The 22,088-nt window shown below is 40.4% G+C and overlaps 2 protein-coding genes across 4 annotated transcripts in view; both read left to right on the top strand.

Moving 5' to 3' along the window:
* LOC103363827 (sulfide:quinone oxidoreductase, mitochondrial-like) overlaps positions 1-5,432 on the top strand; it is a 26,213-nt gene extending 20,781 nt beyond the window's left edge. The window contains exons 6-11 of one of the 3 annotated variants that reach the window (XM_008290761.1): positions 1-161; positions 261-470; positions 686-869; positions 3,809-3,876; positions 4,004-4,182; positions 4,278-5,432. The exon at positions 1-161 is cut by the window's left edge and continues 1 nt beyond it. In XM_008290761.1, coding sequence (XP_008288983.1) covers positions 1-161; positions 261-470; positions 686-869; positions 3,809-3,876; positions 4,004-4,182; positions 4,278-4,335 — 860 coding nt within the window. In that variant the 3' untranslated portion in view covers positions 4,336-5,432. The remainder of the gene's footprint in view (positions 162-260; positions 471-685; positions 870-3,808; positions 3,877-4,003; positions 4,183-4,277) is intronic. The other 2 variants (XM_008290760.1, XM_008290762.1) reach the window with 2 other exon arrangements.
* A 523-nt stretch (positions 5,433-5,955) lies between these two features.
* Positions 5,956-15,995, top strand: ctdspl2a (CTD (carboxy-terminal domain, RNA polymerase II, polypeptide A) small phosphatase like 2a). Its single transcript, XM_008290757.1, has 13 exons — positions 5,956-6,751; positions 8,788-8,999; positions 10,163-10,298; positions 10,447-10,593; positions 10,799-11,026; positions 11,200-11,293; positions 11,921-12,032; positions 12,118-12,204; positions 12,289-12,351; positions 12,461-12,540; positions 13,887-14,013; positions 14,104-14,199; positions 14,744-15,995. The coding sequence occupies exons 2-13, from the start codon at positions 8,811-8,813 to the stop codon at positions 14,807-14,809; spliced, it is 1,425 nt and encodes a 474-aa protein (XP_008288979.1). The 5' UTR covers positions 5,956-6,751; positions 8,788-8,810; the 3' UTR covers positions 14,810-15,995.
* The last annotated feature ends 6,093 nt before the right edge of the window (positions 15,996-22,088 follow it).

Below are 22,088 nucleotides of genomic sequence, written 5' to 3'. Positions count from 1 at the left end.
AGATTGGGTCAAACTACTCGATCCAAACTGTGGAGAAAACATGGAAAGCCTTGCAGAACTTCAAAGAGGGCAATGCTGTGTTCTCTTTTCCAAACACTCCTGTGAAATGCGCTGGAGCTCCACAAAAGATCATGTACCTATCAGATGCCTTTCTCAGAAAGGTACTTGAACAATGGAATCGAATGATAATGTTGTGTAGATTGTCAAGTCAAATGTGGTTGAACAGATTTGCTGAGGATCTTTTCATGCTTCTATTTCAGACAGGAAAAAGGGCAAAGGCCAATGTAATATACAACACTTCCCTGCCTGTGCTGTTTGGGATCAAGAAATATGCTGACTCACTGTGGGAAGTTGTGAAACGCCGTGACCTACAAGTGAACCTCAGGCACAACCTGATTGAAGTGCGGGCAGACAAGCAAGAGGCTGTGTTTGAAAATCTTGATAAACCAGGAGAAACCAAAGTGTTTGAGGTAACTGTCAGTAACAGTAATTTTCTTTTCTGTTTCCAGAGCCCGTTGTATAATTTGCCATTAAAGTTCCATTATCTTTAAATACTGAAAAATGATGATGCAGTGATATAAACAATCCAACACACTGTCCATTTTATCCCTTTGTACTAAAATGTATGACACATTGAGACAAGAGACTCCAGTAAGTAACTAAACTCTGCTTTTTTTTTAATTAGTATGAAATGCTTCATGTTACACCACCAATGGGACCCCATTCGGTGGTTAAAGGAAGTCCACTGGCTGATGAGGCTGGATGGTTGGATGTCAACAAAGACACCCTACAACATAACAAGTATCCCAATGTGTTTGGGATTGGTGACTGCACTAACCTGCCCACAGCAAAAACTGCCGCAGCTGTTGGTAAGTGACTGTTGTTTTATTACACAATTCTGGAAAGCATGCTGTTGCTACATACAGTTCAGTTTTTTATTTCATTGTACTCAGTGTACTTCCTGTGATTTGAAAGCCACTATCATGAAAATCTGTATTGCACAATGACCTATTTTACTCAAGAGTATCAAATCAGACACCACACCCTGTACTTCAGGTGGTGTAGGGACACTTCACTTCGTATCTGGCAGGCTCTGTCATCGCTTCAATTATGTTTATGTTTGTATTTAATTGTACTATTAGATTCCATAGAGGTGTTTGACACAAACACATGTTTAGAAAGTCAATTCTAATGAGCCTGGATAATTTAGGTTTCTTGGGTTTGTGCCATTTCCTATCTGGCAGTTGTTAAGTAATGGACTGAATATTCCTGGCATCATAGTGCAGTGAAGTCAACCCTACAGCCTTATCGTGTCATCATTTTTACAATCAGTGTAAGCATGCAAGATATAATCACTGCAGAAAGACCACGTTTTGCACACTTGGTTTTGTAGATTTTGAAGTGGATAGATTTGACATTTTTGCTCATCACTCAATAGCATATAATGACAAAAGTAACAACATTAATTCAGTTTTTTTTGCACATTATTTATTTTTTTATTTCTATTTTTTTAAATCCTTCATATACAGAAGTGTTCAATGCCTTTGGCTGCTATTACAGCGTCTAGTGTTCTTATTTGTGTTTCCGGCTTTGGACTGGTTATGAGCGCACTAGAGTGTTGTCTTGGCTGTACGGTATGCCTCAGATCATTGTTATGCTGAAAGGTAAACCATCGTCCCAGCCTCAGGCTGCTGCAGTCTGGAGCAAGTTTTCCTCGGGGACTTCTCTGTGTTTGGCTGTATTTATTCTTCCTTCAGCTCTGACCAGTCTCTTGTACCTGCCATTGAGAAGCATGATGAACAGGGCCTGGTGTTCAGCACTCATCATGTTTGGTTTGTTCTGCTCAGGGAGCTCAGTTTTTTTGTTCATCAGACCAGATCATCTTTGTCCTCATGCTCTCAGAGTCTTTTAAATGTCATTTGGCAAACTCCAAGTGGACTGTTTGGTGCTTTTCACTCAGAGTGGCTTTCGTCTACTATAAAGCTCTGATTGATGAAGTGCTACTGAGCTGGTCATCCCCCCAGAATGATCACTCACCTGTGCAGATAATTCCTGATGTTCTATCAGAGTGACTCTTGGATTCCTGACTAAAGACCCACTTGTTCAGTACTCAGTTGGTTTGTGTCCAACTCCATGAAAAGTCCTGGTGGTTTCGAACCTCTTCAATTTCACAGTTATTGAAGCCATTGTGGCGCAGTTGGTTAGCACTGTTGCCTCGCAGCAAGAAGGTTGCCGGTTCGCATCCCGGTGCGGGCACCGGGATCTTTCTGTGTGGAGTATACATGTTCTCCCCGTGCAGCGTGGGTTCTCTCCGGGTTCTCCGGCTTCCTCCCACAAGGTCCAAAAACATGTTGAGGTTAATTGGTGATTCTAAATTGTCTGTAGGTGTGAATGTGAGTGTGCTTGGTTGTCTGTCTCTAAGTGTAGCCCTGTGATAGACTGGTGACCTGTCCAGGGTGTCCCCTGCCTTCGCCCTAAGTCAGCTGGGATAGGCTCCAGCCCCCCGTGACCCTAGTGAGGATGAAGCGGTGTGTAGATAATTGATGGATGGATGAAGCCACTGTGCTTTTTGGGCAAAACTTAAAGCTTTAGAAATGGTGTTTATACCTTTGCCTTGATCTGTGCCTCAAACAGTTTTGCTGTGCAGGTCCACAAAGAGTTCCCTGGACTTCATAACTTGCTTTTTGTCCTGACTTGCATTGAGAATTGTGGGATCTTATCTACATGTATATATACATATCCTAAACCCTGTCCAGTCCATTCAGTTTGGCACAGGTAGATTTCAGTCAAGTTCTGGTCACGTCAGGAATTATTAAAGCAACAGGATGCACTTGACCACAGTGTGGAATGACACAGCAAAGGGTCGGATTGTCTTTGTAACTGTAAGATTTAAATGTTAGACTTTAGATTTGAGAGCATCAGGCATGTATGGACATTTTTTCACTTTGTCATCATGGGCTATAGAGTGTAGAGTGAAAATCTCCACTTTTATCCATTTCAAATGAAATCCACACCGCTGTAGAGTGCAAAAAAACTAAAGAGGTCCGAATACTTCTTGAACTGACTGCAGAATGTATCACTGACTGCTGTTCTTTTTTTTTATGGCTGTTTTCAACCTCATTAGCAGCTGAACGGTTGACAGTGTCAGTCTGTCCATTTGTCTGTCCATTGATCAGCTTTGAAATACGATATTGATTATTGAGTGAACTGCTGACCCATACATGTTAACAATGTAGTGTAAACAAGTTAACATGCACAAAGCCACTAATGTACTAACAAAGAATTCCATGTTAGTACTGAGGTAACTAATTCCTTATATATCAGTTAAAGTTAGAATGAAACAGCCATCACTGCCAATAAATGGAAATGTTGCTGCTATATAGAGAATAAACACTTTTTATTAGGATGAGGTTAGAACTGTTGCCTCACATAAAGTATTTTATCCAGATCCACAGACCAACTAGGGAATATATGTGTGTCTCTAAGTCTCCAGTTCAAAGACATGCCTGTTAGAGCCACTTATACAACTGACAAATAACTATAAAAATTCAGATTTTGCTGTAGGCTTGCAAAAACTAAAAGCTCCAAAGTTTTATTTCAGTGTGCTTTATTTGGGCCAGTAAATATCACAGGCAGCCCCAAATTCTGATTGGAAGTTGGTGATGTTTGTGTGGATAAAGGATAAAGACGTCAGTTTATTTCAAGCTTAGCGTTTATCAAATAGCTGGACAGTGTCTGCATTGGGTCAATAGTCGATAAGAGATTACAAATAGAGTGAAAGATCTTAAACTTTGTTTTCTCTTTTTAGCTGCACAGTCTGCAATCTTGAACAGAACTATCAGCAAAATACTGAAAAATGAGAAGCCAGATAAGAAGGTAAATGTCACATTTACATCAGTTATAATTTATATCTTTGATTATGAAGACTGCTGTAACTCCTCTGTTTGATGTACCCTTGATGAAAAACGTGCAAATGCATACTGAGTAATTTTCTCGTTTATAGTACGACGGGTACACGTCGTGTCCGTTGGTCACAAGCTACAACACAGTCATTCTGGCAGAGTTTGACTACAATGGACAACCACTAGAAACGTTCCCCATCAACCAAGCCAAAGAAAGAAGATCAATGTACCACATGAAGGCTGATGTGATGCCTCACCTCTACTGGCATGGCCTCCTCCGGTATGTACATAGTTAATCACCAGTTATTATTACTAGTTGATGGTGGAGTCGCTACACAACAGCTGCTACATTTCTCTATATTTGTCTTCCATCAGGGGCCTGTGGGGTGGACCAGGACCTTACAGGAAGCTCTTTCATCTGGGAATGAAATGAAACATCACCATCAGCTTGCATACTGAAAGTAACTAAACCTTCAGGAAAAAACATGACATGACATTCATCATGTCATAATCCCCAAAGGATGGATACATGTGGCTACAGTGTTAATATTTGTATCTTGAACATCATGATTAATCCCAACTAGTTTAATCAACACAGTCAGTGTTTAAATGTGAAAGCTCATTTAAACCTGCATGAAGGTAAACTTTTTGATTTTATCCTGGAAATAAATGAGTCCCACGACCCTAGTGAGGATTAGGTGGTGTATATATAATGGATGGATGGCTGCAAATAAATGAGTGCAGTGCGGGAGGTGCTCGTAGCGGCTTATAGGTCAATCTTGTGTTCTTATGACTACATATTAAATGGCAGGTCTTGCTGCTTTCACACATTCCAACAAGCAATAAGATAAGTATCGGAGCTGAGAACAAAATTTTGTTGATCGTTTTTATTCCATGTTGATTTAAATCTCTGGATGGTCCGGTGTACGTGGAGTAGAAAGTATGTTTCTTAAAAAAACACACAAGCTAAGACTGACTCTTGGTGCAATGTGTTGACAGTAGTCACTACGTGTTTTCTACAAATACACTAATTTCAAGACTGCTACATTTAAAATTGTGTCTGTTAATGGAAGTCAATCATGTTGTTCCATCGTGGTATGATTTTAACAGGATTCATTTCCATGTAGCTGAAAAACTAAACAGTTCATTCTTTAAAAACATGGTAAGAGTTGTCTTTGAGGATGTTTGACCATCAACATGTAAACTACCACAAGTGCTTCTGCTCACATTTAAACATCAGTGTCTTGAAATAGTGTTGTGTACATAGTGATTATTTTTCTTAAATTATTTTTCTATTATCAGTGCTAAACTGAGTTAGAAATATCTTGGGAGCTATACAATCAGTGCTTGTATCATTGTATTTTTAAAAAAAAGCTACATTACTCTTTAATCATTAAAATGGCTGTAAAGTCATAAACCTGCTGTGATTGTTCTACTGAGGTAAAAACAGATACCTATGCAGCGTTGTTTCAACATTGTTGGACTTGATGGTATTTTCATTAAATCAGAAAATTACAATATGACATGTTATATACGACTGTTTTGTTTTGATTTGGAGTTTAAATGTTCTCCCCATGCAGCGTGGGTTCTCTCCAGATTCTCCGGCTTCCTCCCACACAGTCCAAAAACATGTTGAGGTTAATTGGTGATTCTAAATTGTCCACAGGTGTGAATGTGAGTGTGCTTGGTTGTCTGTCTCTAAGTGTAGCGCTGTGATAGACTGGTGACCTGTCCAGGGTGTCCCCTGCCTTCACCCTAAGTCAGCTGGGATAGACTCCAGCCCCCCGTGACCCTAGTGAGGATGAAGCAGTGTATAGATGATGGATGGATGGATGTTTTGATTTGTGTGTTTCTCTGTGTAGCTGTCATGATCCACATTCAAATATGAACCTGTGCAGAGTTATTGGAGGTTAGCCACAAGTTTTGCATGTATTAGTACAGGAACTAGAGGACTGTTTAACTTGTACAGTCTTATCATGTTGATTTCGGGGTGAACAGTGCATTTGTTATGCCCCCATCAATAGTCATCATCAGGACAACACGAACAAATCATTTGAGTAGATCATGTTGACTGTTTTCTAGGAAGCCACTTTATTTCACTGAATTGCCGAAATCACCCTCCCAGAGTCTGAAACTGGCTTGAAAGTTAGTTTCAATTAATTATTGTTTGTCAGAGTGTTTTGTGTTGATGTGGCTGAAAGGTGAACGTTTGACTCTTCATGACAAAGAAGATATCAATTTCCTTTTCACAGCATTTATTTGGAGCATAATTGTTATTCAAGACAGTGTCTGAAAATGCAGCATAGATGAATTGTGATGCATTGTCATTCTCAGGTTTTTCTGCACGCTGCATGTCACATTGAATGAAGGTGGATGCTCCAACTTCTTTAAAATTACAAAAACTTCTGAAAAGGCTCGCAAAAAGGACGTCCGCGTTGTCCTTCTGTAACAATAAACAACAAATAATTGGTGCTATCAATATCTGCAGCAGTTTGTGCATTCTTCAGAGCTTTCTTGTAGTCCCACAACAGCACCAGCAGGGATAAAGTGTGGTAGAGAGCCGGAGTCCAGCTGCGCACACACCATAGCCATTTTCCTGTTGCCTCCGCGCTCCGCCACGTTGGTTTCCTACGTGTGTGTCGCATTCTCCTGCGCAGCACCAACGTTATGTTTGTGATGAGGCGGGAAATGGCGTCCGCAGACATGGTTGATCTGTGACTAGCTACCGAGCGACGGACACAGCTGGCAGCAACGACCACGGCCCGACCTCTATCGGTGGCCGCTACGGTCGAGGCCGAGAGCTGACAACGCTGCGGCAAGTTTCGAAGAGCTTCCTAGATCATCGGCAGGTAACGAACCACGTCAACATGTAAACAAAAAGGTTTGTCCCCCGCGAAAGGCTGACTGCTGCTAGCTAGCGGCTAACGTTAGTCAGCGAAGGGGGCGTAGTCTAATGGCTGTACATAGTTATGGAACAAAATGACGCGTTAGCCGGAGCGTAGCTAACTGCAATTTTGCGTTATTTTACTAAACAGTTAACGGGGGGTTCTCATGTTCAACGCGGATATGTTATTGGAGACACAAAAGATGTGCTTTGGGAAGTGAAGCGAATAATGTCACGGCATCGCTTTTGCTGCCTTTGGCGTTTTGTTAGCCTGGAAGCTAACTGTAGCCTGTGAACGTTAGCCACACAACCCACCGCCAGCATCTGGTTTATGTTAAGATTAACTGCGATTAACAGCGGCTCTATTAAATTGATACGAGTTAATTGTGACCACACAGACTGTGTGTCGTGAGGAACAAACACAGAACATCAGCGTGAAACCGGTGTCGTGTGTTTACCGGGCTGTTGATGCTAAATACCAGCAGCTGGCTAACGTTAGCGATAGCTGACGTCGTTGGTGTTAATACAGCCTGTCCGATGTTACATAACGACAGTCAGCGGTGCTGCCTGCTGTCAGATCTAATTTAGCAACAACTGACCAAACACACTCACACACTGAGAGCGTTTCTGCTGAACACAAGCGAACAAAATAACTGAAGGCTTTATATTTCCGATTACCTCTCGTGTTTATCGCGTACACCACCCACTCAGCTGACCGGTCTGCTGACATGCATCTTGTTTTGGAAACAACTTTGGGTCTGAACTTTTTCAGATTATTGTTAAATGACGGTGACAGTCAAAGGGAAGGTATGATTTATCTGAACTGATTTGCTGATCCTCGCATTAAATCTGGAGGTACAGACTGTTGTGGGTGCACAGATCTTACTGGACTGATGGAGAAGTGTAGCTGTCACTGTGGTCCAACTGTTGACTTTAACTTCATTTAACCCTTAGATCGTGATTCACTCTTTTTCACGACTGAGGACATCAAAATAAGGAATTATTACAGCCACATTAAAGGTTTTGTTGTGGAGTGTGACTAAGCAGACTTCATCTTTGATCTTTAATTATTGTAAAGAGAGACAGAAAGAGGAACTGAAAACTTCAAACATAAATAGATGATCATATTATCATATGATGACACGCTAAAACCGTCCTACATGGGGAAGTTATATTTTTAGATATTTGAGCTCAGGAGTAGAGCCCAAACCATAAACTGAACTTCTGGTCACATATAGGCTAATCTGAAACAGCATTCCATAAACACTAATGATGTTTTGTGTCCAAGTTAATTTAGAAACCGTATCTCCATTAAATAATTTGTATACCAGAGAACATGGTATAAAATCTGTTTAGTTTTGGTCACGATTAAAACTGTAAATTGTGAGCTTCAAGCATATTAAGTGTCTGTGTGTAAACCCTTAGAAGTAAGAACAGACAACGTGTCGTTCTTCAATATAACTGTGTGCTGTCAAATATTGCCAAATGAATTAAGAACAATTTAAGACAACACAGAGGCAGCCCAGAAAAGAAGCTAGTGGAACAATGCTTGGTGTCAAACCAGTGAAATTAGAATCCCCAGTTTACAGTTTAAATAATATCTACTGCAAGAGAAGAGTCTTAAGAATAAATAGCAACATTAATGCAAAAGAATTGCTTGGATGAAGAGCTTTTCTTTAGCATATTTCTAATTTAATTAACCTAATTAATATGATCAACTTCTTAAACCGATTATGAGAAGCCAATTTCTTTTTTTTTTCAAAATTTTTTGTGTTAACACTTATATATTATTAAACAAGCAATGCATTTAGTCTTTTAGAAAGTGATTGTCTGAAAGTTACATGATAACAGGCCTTTGCATTAAAAATGTATTTATAAAGACTGGGTATAGAAACTCTGCTTTTTGATCCAGGCATATGTCTCCAGCGCAGAGTATCAAAAACTGCATTCATTTGTTCAAATAAGTCACATTTTCTCCCTTCGTTTTTTTCCCCTTGTTAGATTTTTCTATGTGACGTTGGAGCATGATGAGGCTGAGAGTGCGTAAAGCTCCTCAGCAGCCGAACTTAGGCCATCGAACCCACCCATCCCAGGCCAAACGGAAACACTGTGAGGTGGAGCCATCACCGGTGCGAGGTCGAGGCAAAATGCAGAAGAATGAAACAGGCCTGCTCTCCACAATAAAGAAATTCATCCGTGGAAATGCTGTCAAGGTAGGCACAGATTTGAATTCATCGCTGCTCTAATGCAATTTTAGTTTTATTTGTTTTTATGTGATGGTACACTAGAGGAGCACACGCTCTGGAAAGAAAAAAAAAATGCTCTTTGGGCTGACAGTGTGAAACAATGACTCACACATAATGGCTAGTCGTGTTTCTCGACACTTAAGTGATAGGTCCACAATTTTGCAAGCCTGTGTTAGCAACAGTCTGATGTGCACGTGAACACCTGTGTTACCCTGGATGCCCGGAGGAAGGGAGGGCAACAAAGAGGTGGACAATTTCAGACTAAGTATCTGTTGCCTTGGAAGATACTACCCACTTTATGTGAGTCAGGCTGATGAAGCCTTTTGCAGCGAATGCTGTAGATTTAGTCCATGAACGCATCCACTGGGGAAAAAAAACACACTATGAAGGGATCTCTTTAACCCAGTGTGAACAGGAGGAATGCTAGCATCAAACAAATCATGTTTCAGTGTTCATACGGGAACCCGACTGTGGTTTTAAGATGCTGTTGTGTCCTAACTCTCTGTGAACTTCCTCTGTTTTCACTTTGATAGCTGTAATAAATTGTATTTATAAATTATTGTAAACCCTGTAATGTGTTTGCTGGAGCTTAACACCAAAAAGGAATGCAGGTTCTACACATTCCTAGAAAACATTTTCCCAACTTCAGAAGTGGCCCTGCTTTGTCCAAACCTCCTCTTGAACATGCAGCACATTACTGCATCATGCCACGCAGCCTTTACAGAACAGTGTTATGTCTTAACAAGAACCTTGATCACTTTATGTCAACGTCAGACCAACAGTGTTTTTCCAAACAATTCCAACAGACCATAAGTTATAAATATATGCTGTCACATGCATGTAAAAGCTGTATGTTAAACCTGTACAGAGAAATGAAACACACACTTTGTTGTTTGTGACTCACTCACCGTCTACAGTACACAGCAGTAAGTTACCTACGTTTGGTATTTAGTGTAATTCATTTTAATTTGCAACCATTGTATGCACTTTACAGTGTTGCCAGTTATATTTCTCATTATAACATTTTAAATGTATTCCGATTGAATGAGTAGAAATGCACTGAAAACCTACAATAGTTTGAACAATTTCTAACTTTAATTGGTACCTCTGTTGTGTTTTTTTTCTCTCAGGTGGAGCAGGATATTCCTGCCAAGAGGAGTCGTATTGATTGTAATTCTGACGGCGATCTAATTACTTCAACACCACAGACTCGAGGTCTTTCCAACAAAACAGTCTCCAGAGTTTGCCGGAAAAGTCCAAATAAAGGTACAATTAACCCAAAGTGTATTGTGGAAAAAAAACTGAATTATATGCCTTTACCAGGATATATAGTTAAAGAAAATAAAGAAACTATTCAGGTGTTGTGTTTGTAGATTGTTATTAAACATTTATCATTTCATTTTTTATTGTTCAGACACAATGACCTGCAACAGTAAACCCATAAAGCCCAACGGTAAACTGGAGGCCCCCGTTGACTCAGCGAGCAGCCCTCCACGCACCACCCTGCTTGGAACTATATTCTCTCCAGTCTTCAATTTTTTCTCACCAGCAACTAAAACTGGTAAGAAAACAAACACTAAAGTCATTGGATATGTAGCGTTTGAATTATAGATGCTTTAGGGTTGATTCAGAGAATTTATGTTAGATGTATGGTAAACTGGTGATCGTCTCGCCAAAGCTGTTCTAGAACAAACTTTCATGGTGGTGACTAAAACTTAAGACAACGCTCTTTACTGACATTTCTTATTTGGATTTCCTCTTTCAAGCCACTCCTGGCTCAGACTCTCCCGGCCAAGCAGTGGAGGCAGAGGAGATCATGAAACAGCTGGACATCGAGCAGGCAGAAGAAATGCCGAGCAGCACTCTCACATCCACAGAGGGCATCACCCCGTGTCACACTGCCCCCATGTTGCCGCAGAGGCTTCAGATTTCCTCCGATACAACCATAGAAGAAGGAGAGATCGTCACTGAAACTGACATGCCCCCGCTAACAGGTGCGACCCCTCTCACGTTGAGCCTCGGGCTCAGCCACAACTTTGTTGACATAAGCGTTGATAAGCAAGAACAGCTTGTGTGAGCTGGAACCTGTGCTTCATAATTTACCAATAGGTGCTTTCTATTTCTCGAGAGAATTAAAATGACTTTTCCGTCTTTGTCTCTTCATCAGCTCCTGGGTGTATGCCAGATGGCAGCTACCCCCACACGTTACCCTCAGTTCCTGCAGAAACCTCGTATGATGAGGACTGGGAAGTTTTTGACCCGTAAGTTGATCAAAAATGTGTTGTTTTCTTTTTGTTTGTTTGTTTTTTAGAACAACTTCTGTAAATTATAGCCATTTTTTAATGGAAGTCTATGTAATCGAGTTAAGTAGACATGACAAGTTGTACATGAATAAGTGTTGCTCTGATTTTTGGATTGAAGTTTCAATTCTACACTCTTGACAACCAACACTGTTTGTGAGGTGATCAACTTGAAATCACATTCAAGGTCACATTGGTGTGGGACCACAGCTTGCTGTAATGTCAAAATATCAACCACCAGATGGCAGCAAAAACATACTTTAGAGCCTGTGTTGGATCACTGTGATGGCATGTGACACCATGTTTACACCACTGCTGCACTTCAGTGGATGTTTTTTCTTCTCTTCTCTTGATTCACTCATGTTCCAAACTACCAGCACTTACTTGTAGATAATGTTTCTGTTCTTTTCAGACCACAGTAGCATAAACACCAGATCAGACATTTAGTGTTTGTTAAGGGGTTGACTCAGTTGTTTAAATGAGTCGTTCTTACCGTTTACACTGAAGCCTGGAGGACCAACATTACATTTAAATGAACGATTGTGAGTTTTGTTAAACAAGACTTGTTTATGGTTTCTCTGCTTCAAGGTACTTCTTCATCAAGCACGTGCCTCCGCTGACAGAAGAGCAGCTGACACGCAAACCAGCGTTACCTTTGAAAACACGCAGCACGCCAGAGTTTTCTCTCGTTCTGGATCTGGTGAGCTGTTAAAAGTGTCTTGCGCTGTCATCGCATGTTGAAAGTAGGCTGGCTTTAACGAGTTTGTCTCTTTTTGTGCTGCCAGGATGAAACTTTGGTTCACTGTAGTTTGAATGAGCTAGAAGATGCAGCTCTGACATTCCCGGTGCTCTTTCAGGATGTAATATACCAGGTACCAACTGTTAGCAGTCATTCTCTGATTGAAACACCTCACGTTTATTGCTGTTGTGCTGAAATGTTTTCTCTGTCTCTAAAGGTGTATGTTCGGCTGAGGCCCTTTTTCAGAGAGTTTCTTGAGCGCATGTCTCAGATGTATGAGGTAAGAGGTATCTTCATTAACCAAGAGACTCCAGCCAGCATTTCGTTTAATCCGACCTGCTCCCAGATTAAATATTACTCATTTATTGCCGGTCCCATTCAAATTTCAGATTATTCTCTTCACCGCTTCAAAGAAAGTCTACGCCGACAAGTTGCTCAACATCCTGGATCCGAAAAAGCAGTTAGTAAGGTCAGTAAAAACATGACTCCGAAGCGGCTTTAACAAGATACGATTGTGATTCACGCTGCTTTGTAAAAACGTGTGCCTGGAGTTAGCTGCAGGGGGGCAAGGAGGAAATGAAAGCGTCGGTCTAGATTTAACGGGAAATGCAGCTGCAATAAAGCCATAGAAAATTATCTGTCGCCCGTGATTCAACCAGGAAGGCTGACCTGCATTATTCTGCACTCAGCTGTGGGACACAATCAAAGATAAACACACAAGGCTTGTCAGAGCTGCTGTTTCCTTACCTCATAAATTTAAAGATAAATAGCAAATGTCGACACCGTCTTTGCTTCTTGACACCAAAAACTACCTCCTGTTGCTTGATTATAGACGCAGAGGTCGTTTCCACAGTGTCGGTGCCAGCTTTCAAGTTTGTGCGTCATATAAAGCTAACATAAGCATCAACATATTCTCTTTGTTACTTGTTTACACACAACAATGATTTCTGATTTGGTCCTCTGGCCTTTTATTATGTCAAGAGCCATAAATACATTCTGTGTAATACTCAGGTTGAATGGAACACTACCTTCCTCTTCCTTGTCTCAAATAAGCAAATTAGAGGAAGAGCATGTTTTACTAGCAGACAGCCATCCTTTTATGTGTGTGAAGGCTGCACAGAGTATTTGGAAAGTTCAATGCTGGCTGCCAGCATGCTTTCAATGCTGGAGATATAATGTGCATCGGAAGTTTGTTGTTGTCTTGTTTCACTGAAAGCAGAGTGTCAGTATTTTAGTGCATTGTTTTTATTGTCCATGCTCCACTATCTGTGAGCCTGACTACCTTCACCAACTGTTGGTTTAGTAACCTAAAATGATACGAGGTGTGCCAGAAAAGTTTCAGGACTGGTGTCACAAACGGTATATTTCAAACCCAAACTACAAGTTTTCCCCTTCCAAGTAATCCCCCTGGAGTCTAATGCACCTTCCCAGCCTTCTCTGTGACGCTGCCATGCACTCCTGGAAGGATTCTTCCAGGATCCTCCACAGCTGCGTTGTCACAGCCATCTTGACTTCCACATCTTCAAAACGGGTCCCCTTGATGACCCCCTTGAGCCTTGGTAAGCCAGGAACTGTCGGGTGCTCAGGACATTGTGAGTAGGCGTGTTGTCATGGTGAAGCAGCCACGACTTGTCCTGCCACAACTCTCGCCTCTTCTCACGCACTGAACGAAGCAAACGCCACAGGATCTCTATGTAGACGAGCTGGTTGATAGTCTGAAGGGGAGAACTTGTAGTTTGGGTTTGAAATCTATATTTTTGTATATTATTGCGTGTTTTAACAGAGGGGGATTCTCTCACTGTGTTTTATTTTTAGGCATAGACTTTTTCGTGAGCACTGTGTGTGCGTTCAAGGAAATTACATTAAAGACCTAAACATTCTTGGAAGAGATCTTTCCAAGACGATAATAATCGACAACTCACCCCAAGCCTTTGCTTATCAGGTAAGACTTTGACGCCAGAAAAACAACTTGTATTATTAATCATGTTTCTGTGTCATTGTGATACTAAAGCAAAATTTGTGTCTTTTTCAGCTTTCCAATGGAATTCCTATTGAGAGCTGGTTTGTGGATAGAAATGACAATGAGCTTCTAAAGCTCGTTCCTTTCCTCGAGAAGCTCGTGGAGCTGGTATGTACTTTGACTTTTTTAACACTTGGCCTCTAAATAGTTAGACAGGCGGAAACTGTGTAACGCCACCAGCAGTCTGAAGATGGGATGCATAGATGCACAGGCCCTGTAGGATACTTTAGATGATGTGAAAGTAAAATATGATCAGTGTTGAGCAGCTATGACAGAATCTGTGATGATAAATTAAAGGTTTGTGTGTTAAAGTTGCTGGTTAGAATCAAGTACATTTTCTTCCGTTTTCCCGGCTTCTTGGTTTTGTTTTTGCCGGTTTCCAACCATTCCCTTTTCCCCGTTTTTGAAAGGCCGGTTTTCTTGCCGGGTTTTCTTGTTGGGTTCCTTTTAAAATGTTATTTTTTCATAGAAATAGAGGTTGATGGATCTGAAAAAACTGAAATATTAAGCATAACATTTTTTTGACTGATGACATTCATGATATCTAATATAACCAGTGCCGCTACTTTTCACACTTCAGTCTTGCTACCGACGGATTTGCTGTGACTTTAGACGCCTAAAATCATCTTTCCATCTTCTGTTTCCGTCACAGAATGAAGACGTCAGGCCGCACATCCGAGAACGGTTTCGTTTGCACGACCTCCTTCCTCCAGACTGAAAAGCTCGTCTTTATCTCACAGTTCAAGATTGAACCAACATTGGAAAAAAAAAAAAAGTCAAAGGACCCTTTCAGTGGAGTTCTCTTTGCATACACAACATTGCCATTATTATTATTATTATTATTATTATTTTTAAAACCACACACACAAAAAAATTGAAAGCTAAGTTTGAGTCAAAAAGTCCTGGATGTTTTTCATCCACTCTTTTCAACCGGACTCGGAACAAACGGACCCTCTCGCTGCAGCAGGTTCTTCACTCTCCGCTCACTTCTTTTCAGCGCGAGCTTGACGACGGCCTCATGGAAGGTATTTTGTCTTTAACAACCGTTTTGGATTGACGAGACTGAATGTCACACAGTGTTGGATCATATGGACCTTGTTGGTTTCAGCCTGACCTCGAAGGGCCAGTCAAACCTGTATAATATTCACTCTATTTACTTGTAAATACAATGTACATAGTTGTTTTTTTCTTCAAGGTTTTTAAGTCATTTTATTTTCACTTCAGATTTTAGTATGTCTACTTCGATTCGGTTGCTTTTATAAACCAACAAATTGTCATTGTGTTTTGTTTGAAGTTGTTGATGAGCAGCTGCTTTTCTGTTGTATGCCTGCATTATTCCTGTGATGCTTTACTCCATTACATGCAGTTGTCTGTAATAAGGTGCAGTTAAAAAAAAAAGAAAAAGAAAAAAAAGTATCTTTGGGAGGAAAATGTTTCTGAAATAATATTTTAAAAGTATGAAATGTAAGCTAGAATAGGGTCTCAAATGAATACAAAGCCATAATGGCCGAAGAATAATTTTGGAGATTTGTATTTGAGAGTCCATTTCTGATTTCGACACTTTGATCGTCCTCTTTGATGGGGGTGGGGCGGGGCGGGGGGGGTAAGGGGTCAGGCATCTTGCACTTTGACATCCAGCCCTTTGTAAGTTGATGTAAAATCTTGTCACTTTTTCTACACAGGTGTGTATCACCGAAAATTTGTTATGTGGGGGAAAAAATGAAATTGTAGCACCAGCAAATTGCCAACATGTTTGCTTTGAAATCTTGTTTTCCAAGACGTCTTGTATGTGGGGATCTTTGATGATGTAGGAGTCACAAGTTTTATTGACTATTGAATGATCACTCCTGGTGTATTCAGTGTTACTCAATGGTTTCCTTGAAAATAAATCCATTTTTATACGACTCCAGGCTTCCTGCTGGTTATTATGTCGTTCGTTTGGTTAACCCTCTGAAACCCAAGCGTTGATAATGAATATTTTCTCATTTTTAAACCCTCTGAAACTGGGAAATTGCAACAGCATGGTAGATAACATAAATATATGTATATTCAATGTACATTTAATAGATGCAACTGAGTTTTGACTAGTTAGAACTGAGCAGTTGTAACTAATTATAATCCAGACTGTGGAACTAGTAAAAAAGCTGTGAAGCTGTTGTATTGAATTGCATTGGATATCAAGTCATCTTTGTATATATAAATATATATATGAACACTAGATATAGAATATAAATATAGAATAAAGTGTATATCCAGTTGAAACTAGAAGTTTACATACACTGTGTAAAAAGACATAACTTTTTTTTTCTCTGTCTGACATGAAATCAGACTAAACTTTTCCTGTTGAGGTCAGTCAGGATTACCAAAATTATTTCTATTTCCTAAACGCCAGAATAATGGAAGAGAGAATTTTTTAGAGATTTTTTTAAATTCCTTTCTTTAAAGTCAGAAGTTTACATACACTAAGATTACTATGCCTTCAAACTGTTTGGGAAAGCCCAGATGATGATGTCATGGTTTTGGAAGCTTTTGATAGGTTAATACATTACATTACACCTCAAACACACTGCTTCCTTTAGTGACAACATGGGAAAATTAAAAAAAAAAAAAACTCAGCCAAGATATCAGGAAGAGAATTATGGAAGTCTGGTTCATCCTTGGGTACAATTTCCAGATGCCTGAAGGTTCCACGTTCATCTGTTCACATAATTATACACAACCATGGAAATGTCCAGTCATCATAATGCTCAGGAAAGAGACGGGTTCTGTGTCCCAGAGATGAAGTGTTTTGGTGCAAAATGTGTGTATCAACCCCAGAACAAAAGCAAAAGACCTCAGTGAAGATGCTGCTGAAGCTGGTAACAGAGTGTCATTATCCACAGTGAAACGAGTCTTGAACCGACATGGACTGAAAGGCTACTCAGAGAGGAAGAAGACATTACCACAAAGGCAACATAAAAAAGCCAGATTACAGTTTACAAATGCACACAGGGACAAAGACCTTCATTTCTGGAGACATGTCCTGTGGTGTGATGAAACTAAAACTGAACTGTTTGGCTTTAATGACCATCGTTACATTTGGAGGGAAAAAGGGGGAAGCTTGAAGCCTGAGAACACCATCCCAACTGTGAAGTACGGGGGTGGCAGCATCATGTTGTGGAGGTGTTTTGCTGCAGGAGGGNAAGCCTGAGAACACCATCCCAACTGTGAAGTACGGGGGTGGCAGCATCATGTTGTGGAGGTGTTTTGCTGCAGGAGGGACTGGTGGACTTCACAGAATGGATGGCATCATGAGGAAAGAACCTTGTGTGGCAATATTGAAGCAACATCTCAAGACATCAGAATTAATGACCAAGTGGTTTCTACTCAGAGCGTTTATAGTTTAGAGTCTATAAAATGTTTCTACCCTCATTCAGGAATAGATATGACAGGCCGTTTAAAATAGATGCTATGACTCTAAAACTGCAGGCTGAGGAGGCTTAACGAGCTACGTCTTGTTTAACAGGAGTCTTGTAGCTATTAATGCTGCCTAATGTCCCAGCAGCATGTTGAACAGAGAACAAACTTCTAAATATGTCACCGATGGTCTCTGTGGAGGATCCTGTCAAATTACTCATCGAATGAAATCACGACTGCAGCAGCGCGTGAGTCACGTCTCAGCGTCAGAATCTCATCTGCAACACTTACACAGATTTATTTTTCAGTTCTGCACGTGAGACAGAACAGCTCCGTCTTCTTCTCTTGTTCTGTACGCAGATATTTGCGAATTAATTATTACTAATTGAATCAGGAGTAGCTGTGGTGACACATTAGCAGCTAAACACATAAGAACTTTAAATACCTTTTAAAAGTAGTAGAGAAACACTCTTAATTTGATCTTAACTGCATTTGTTTTGACTCAACTCCTGAGACTACAGTTGCTATTTATCAGTTAAGCGATTTTTTCTCCTCAGTTGTTTAAATGTTTTCCTAATCGTGCATTATTATAAATTAAGTGCCGTTACTTGGTGATTATGGAGCTTCGTTTACTAAACAGCTGAAAAGCAAAAGTGTGCAAAATGAGTCATCAGGTAATGAAATATTCAGTTGCAGTAGAAACTACAACAATGCTGCATTTGGTCTTGATTCTATTGAATAAGGTGATTGACCAGATAAAGAGAAAAGAAATGTCCTGGCAGTGTAACCTCAGTGACAGTGTCCATCTTTTATTGGTATGTACACAGTTTTCATCCAGAGATACGGGAACTTACGAGATGTTCTGATCAGATAACCTGCTGATGTCTTAATCCTTTTGTTCTTTTGAGAAATAGGTCATTACCTGATTGTAGGTGTGCACTGAATTGCCCCTTGCAGAGGTCATGTGACTCCAAATACAAAGGGGGCCAGTCTTTCCACCTTCATCACACTTATCTAACCAAGAATTGTTTCAAAACAAACTCACACTGTTGATAGTGTGAAGATAAGACGAGGGGATAATTAACTGTGTATTTAGTCAAAAATCCACCCGGCATAAACCCCCCTGCCCTCATCTATTGGCTGCTGGTGGGGGGTGGAGGTTGTGGCTCGTAAACTACGAAGCCTTGCTGGTGTGATATCTCAGGGGCCCACCTGTATAAAAGGTGCCGACAGGTGCTCTCCCTCCACAATAACACCAAGGCTGATCAAGGATGTGGATGCTCTTGTTTTTGGGTGCCTTGCTGGGGGCGGTGGGCTCAGAGGAAATGCCCACTACCAGAAGCTCTCAGCAGCTTCAGGCCCTTCACTGCCCGCCCTGTGAGCGGATCCACTGCTCCTCCAGGAGGGTGCTGAAGCTCCGGTGTAAGGGTGGCGTCACGACGGGCGTCTGCGGCTGCTGTCCGGTATGTGCCAGAACCGAGGGGGAGACCTGTGGAGGGACCTGGGACTATCTGGGGAAGTGCGACGAGGGGCTGGTGTGTGTCCATCAGGACTCATCAGCTGACAAACCAGAGGCAGAGCGCAAAGGGATCTGCAAAGCAGGTGAGATTAGAGTTTATACCCTCAATTATAAACAAACAGGTAGTGTGAGCTTGATGGCATCTTATCACTGATAAACATGATGTATCTTAGTGAGGAAAATGTCTTGAAAAGATGCAGCAATTTTACACACAAAAAAATGCAACATAAGTACATCAAGTATTCATCAAAAATATTTCTAGCATTTTGTATTGTTTCACTGATTTTTAAACACTTACAGTAATGCATCATTTGTCTCGAAAAGCATGGAAAAAAGATGCAGCAATGTTTACATCTTGCATTAAAAAAATCAACAATATACAGTTTAAATCCAAAAAAAATCTTGTGGTAGATAATTTTGCATTACTGTACTAATTTATAAACACTTACAGCAATGCATCATATGTTTTGTACGTTACATTTCCATCTGCGAAGTAAATAAAAGAAAGCAATAGAGTAAAAAACAAAAAAGCAATATTTCACTGGAAGTAAACACAATGTCAAATCCTTAATCTTGCCTCAAAATAGAGTAAATTTACTCAGTTACATTTCATCACTGCAGTCGACCATTGTAGTAGGAATGGTGCCAATGTGGTAAATGTAGTTTATGAGCTGTGAAGACTGATAGTGTGGTCAAGGCTTCCTTTGATTCAAAGGTTTCTGCTCGCAGTTAAGCCACAATTACCCCTCTTATCTGTCCGCGGTGAAGAGAAGTGTCACCGTTACTGATACGGTATCTGACGTCCTCCGACAGATTTTCATGTTTTGCTGCTACTCAGGAGATGTGAATATAAAATCTGACACATTCCACTTCAAAAGATTCTCATTCAGTGTCTTGTTTTAAATTGTGTTTCATGCAGTGATTGAAGCTCTGGATCCAGAGAGCTGTCACCCAGAGTGCACCGTGGAGTACTGCCAGGCCAACCCCACTGAAATCTGCTCTGCCAGGTGACTATATTTACTAAACCCCCCCCTCCCTAATGCCCTCTATGTTGCATTTTTAACAGCAATCTGAATTTCCTTTGCTATTTAGATCTGTGTCTCTGGAGCAGAAAGCATGCCAGGGCTCCTGCCAGCACACCTCCTGTTCAAGCTGTTTGCTGCTGAAGCCCCCGTCGTGCCCGCAGACCTGCAGCCCGTCGGATTCTACCTGCCTGCACCAGTTTGGGAAGTGTGTCCACAATCACCTGAAAACAGTTCCTAACCATGTGTGCAACAACAGCCTGCAGGTACGACAAACTCTAAAAAAAAAAAATCCAAATACAAACCCTGCTTTCATTACTGCAATCCAACACTGTGTTCTGTGTGTTTTTTTTCTCCCTGCAGAATCACAGCGAGGGGCATTTGGTGTGTTTGGTCCCAGACTGTCCAAACTCAGCGAAGTAATTCCTTGTGTGAAACCAAGAGGAGCTCTTCATCAGATCATGTAGCAAAATGTAAAAAGGCAGCTATCTTTGGACTTTGTGAATATCTTGAAAATAACTGATTTTATACACAGTGTAAATCTGAATATAATCCTGTAAAATGACTTGTATTTTAAAATGATGAGAAATAAAATCCCATAAACGATGCCGTCTGTTTGTATGTGTCTGATGGGGATGATCAGGTTGGGTTTATGGCGATCCAGGTTTCAGCTCACGTTGTCCTTTCTTGTGCTTAAGAATTTGTTTTTACTGGAGATTACATTAAATCGGTACCTCACTGTTCAGAACAGTTAAATGTGGATTAATTAATTCAATCAATCAAATGTTGGTCAATAATAAAACTCCATCTAAAATGATCAGATTATCACTTTGTATTGGGGGTTGAGTTAATCAAACAAAGGTCCATAAAAATGAGTCAACAGGTGAAGGTCATCCATAAAATAATAACCAATAAGGTGCTCCACAAATCACCTGCATGATGTTGAATCCAGTTTTTGTTTAAACTTGAGGTGGGGCTCTATAGATGCTGGGCCTTTGATCAGTCCGCCACTTTGGTTTACACTGAAATATCTCAGGAACTACTGGATTGATGGTTGATAAATTCAGTCTAGACACACGTTAATGTTTGTAATACTTTGGCTCATGACCAACATCTAGTAGCATTTCCATTAACCTCTGCTGGGCTTCTTGTTTACAGCTTAATTTTGGTGCAAATCTTTACAAGCGTTACACCGGATTGTAGACTTATCTTGAGTTTAGACAACCATCTTTATTATGACCACTGAATCATGAATGAATCACTTTGAAAACCTGCACCAGGAGCAAAGATTTTTAAAAAGCAAATGCAGCTTGAAGCAAAGCACTGAAGTGGAACAATGCAGGTAAAGAATGCAGAGAATTAAAGTGTGAAATCGGAGCCACCGCTGTTTGTTCTGGTTCAGTTCTTCCCATTTTGGTGGTTTCTTCTGGCTCACTAGTGAGTCCCCTCTACCATCGCTGCCCCTCTGACAGTTGATGGTTATTGAATAACAGACAGTTTATGAGGCAGCAATAATGAAGCTTGTACAGAAAGGGAATAAAGTGTACAGTAACAATGGGCAGTTTGTTCTGTGGCCTTCAAATGCGAGCCCTTTCTGAAGAAGAGAAAAGTTTATCTGAAGGATTTCGCAAGGTCGAATTAGTTTTTAAACCAAAACAAAGGCCTGGCTTTCTTTCATCTTGTGAATATTAAATAACATCAGGTGTTTAATCAAACTGAAGAGACTTGTTTCTAATTTTTTAAAAACCCAGGGGAGGGAAATCAGTAACGAATCCACTTTGCTGACAGTGTTGTACGATTTAATTGGGAAAAATGAACCATTATCTGTCTAAATGTGTACTTTGATTAAATGCACCATCAAATTTCTATTTTTAATTCTTACATTTTTTAAATTTCTTTCCTATTTGCGTGAAATTCCAAATTAAGCACTCCTTCATTTCAGAAAATACATATATATTTTTTTATATATACATTACTGCTACAAAAAATGATCCAAATTCTCCTGCTTTTGTACATTTCTTGAGGTTGCAACTGTGAACGCACATCAGCATATCAGGCAA

This window comes from Stegastes partitus, unplaced genomic scaffold (genome assembly GCF_000690725.1).
Source record: "Stegastes partitus isolate 25-593 unplaced genomic scaffold, Stegastes_partitus-1.0.2 Scaffold694, whole genome shotgun sequence".
NCBI classification, from domain to species: domain Eukaryota; kingdom Metazoa; phylum Chordata; class Actinopteri; family Pomacentridae; genus Stegastes; species Stegastes partitus.
This window is presented reverse-complemented; position numbering and strand designations above follow the sequence as displayed.

Bases quoted from the DNA above. Each gene is read 5' to 3' on its own strand.
- ctdspl2a (XM_008290757.1), top strand. From the start codon at position 8,811: ATGATGAGGCTGAGAGTGCGTAAAGCTCCTCAGCAGCCGAACTTAGGC. The intron at 12,033-12,117 runs GTGAGCTGTTAA...TTGTGCTGCCAG, and splicing joins TTTCTCTCGTTCTGGATCTG to GATGAAACTTTGGTTCACTG. The intron at 14,014-14,103 runs GTAAGACTTTGA...TGTCTTTTTCAG, and splicing joins CCCAAGCCTTTGCTTATCAG to CTTTCCAATGGAATTCCTAT.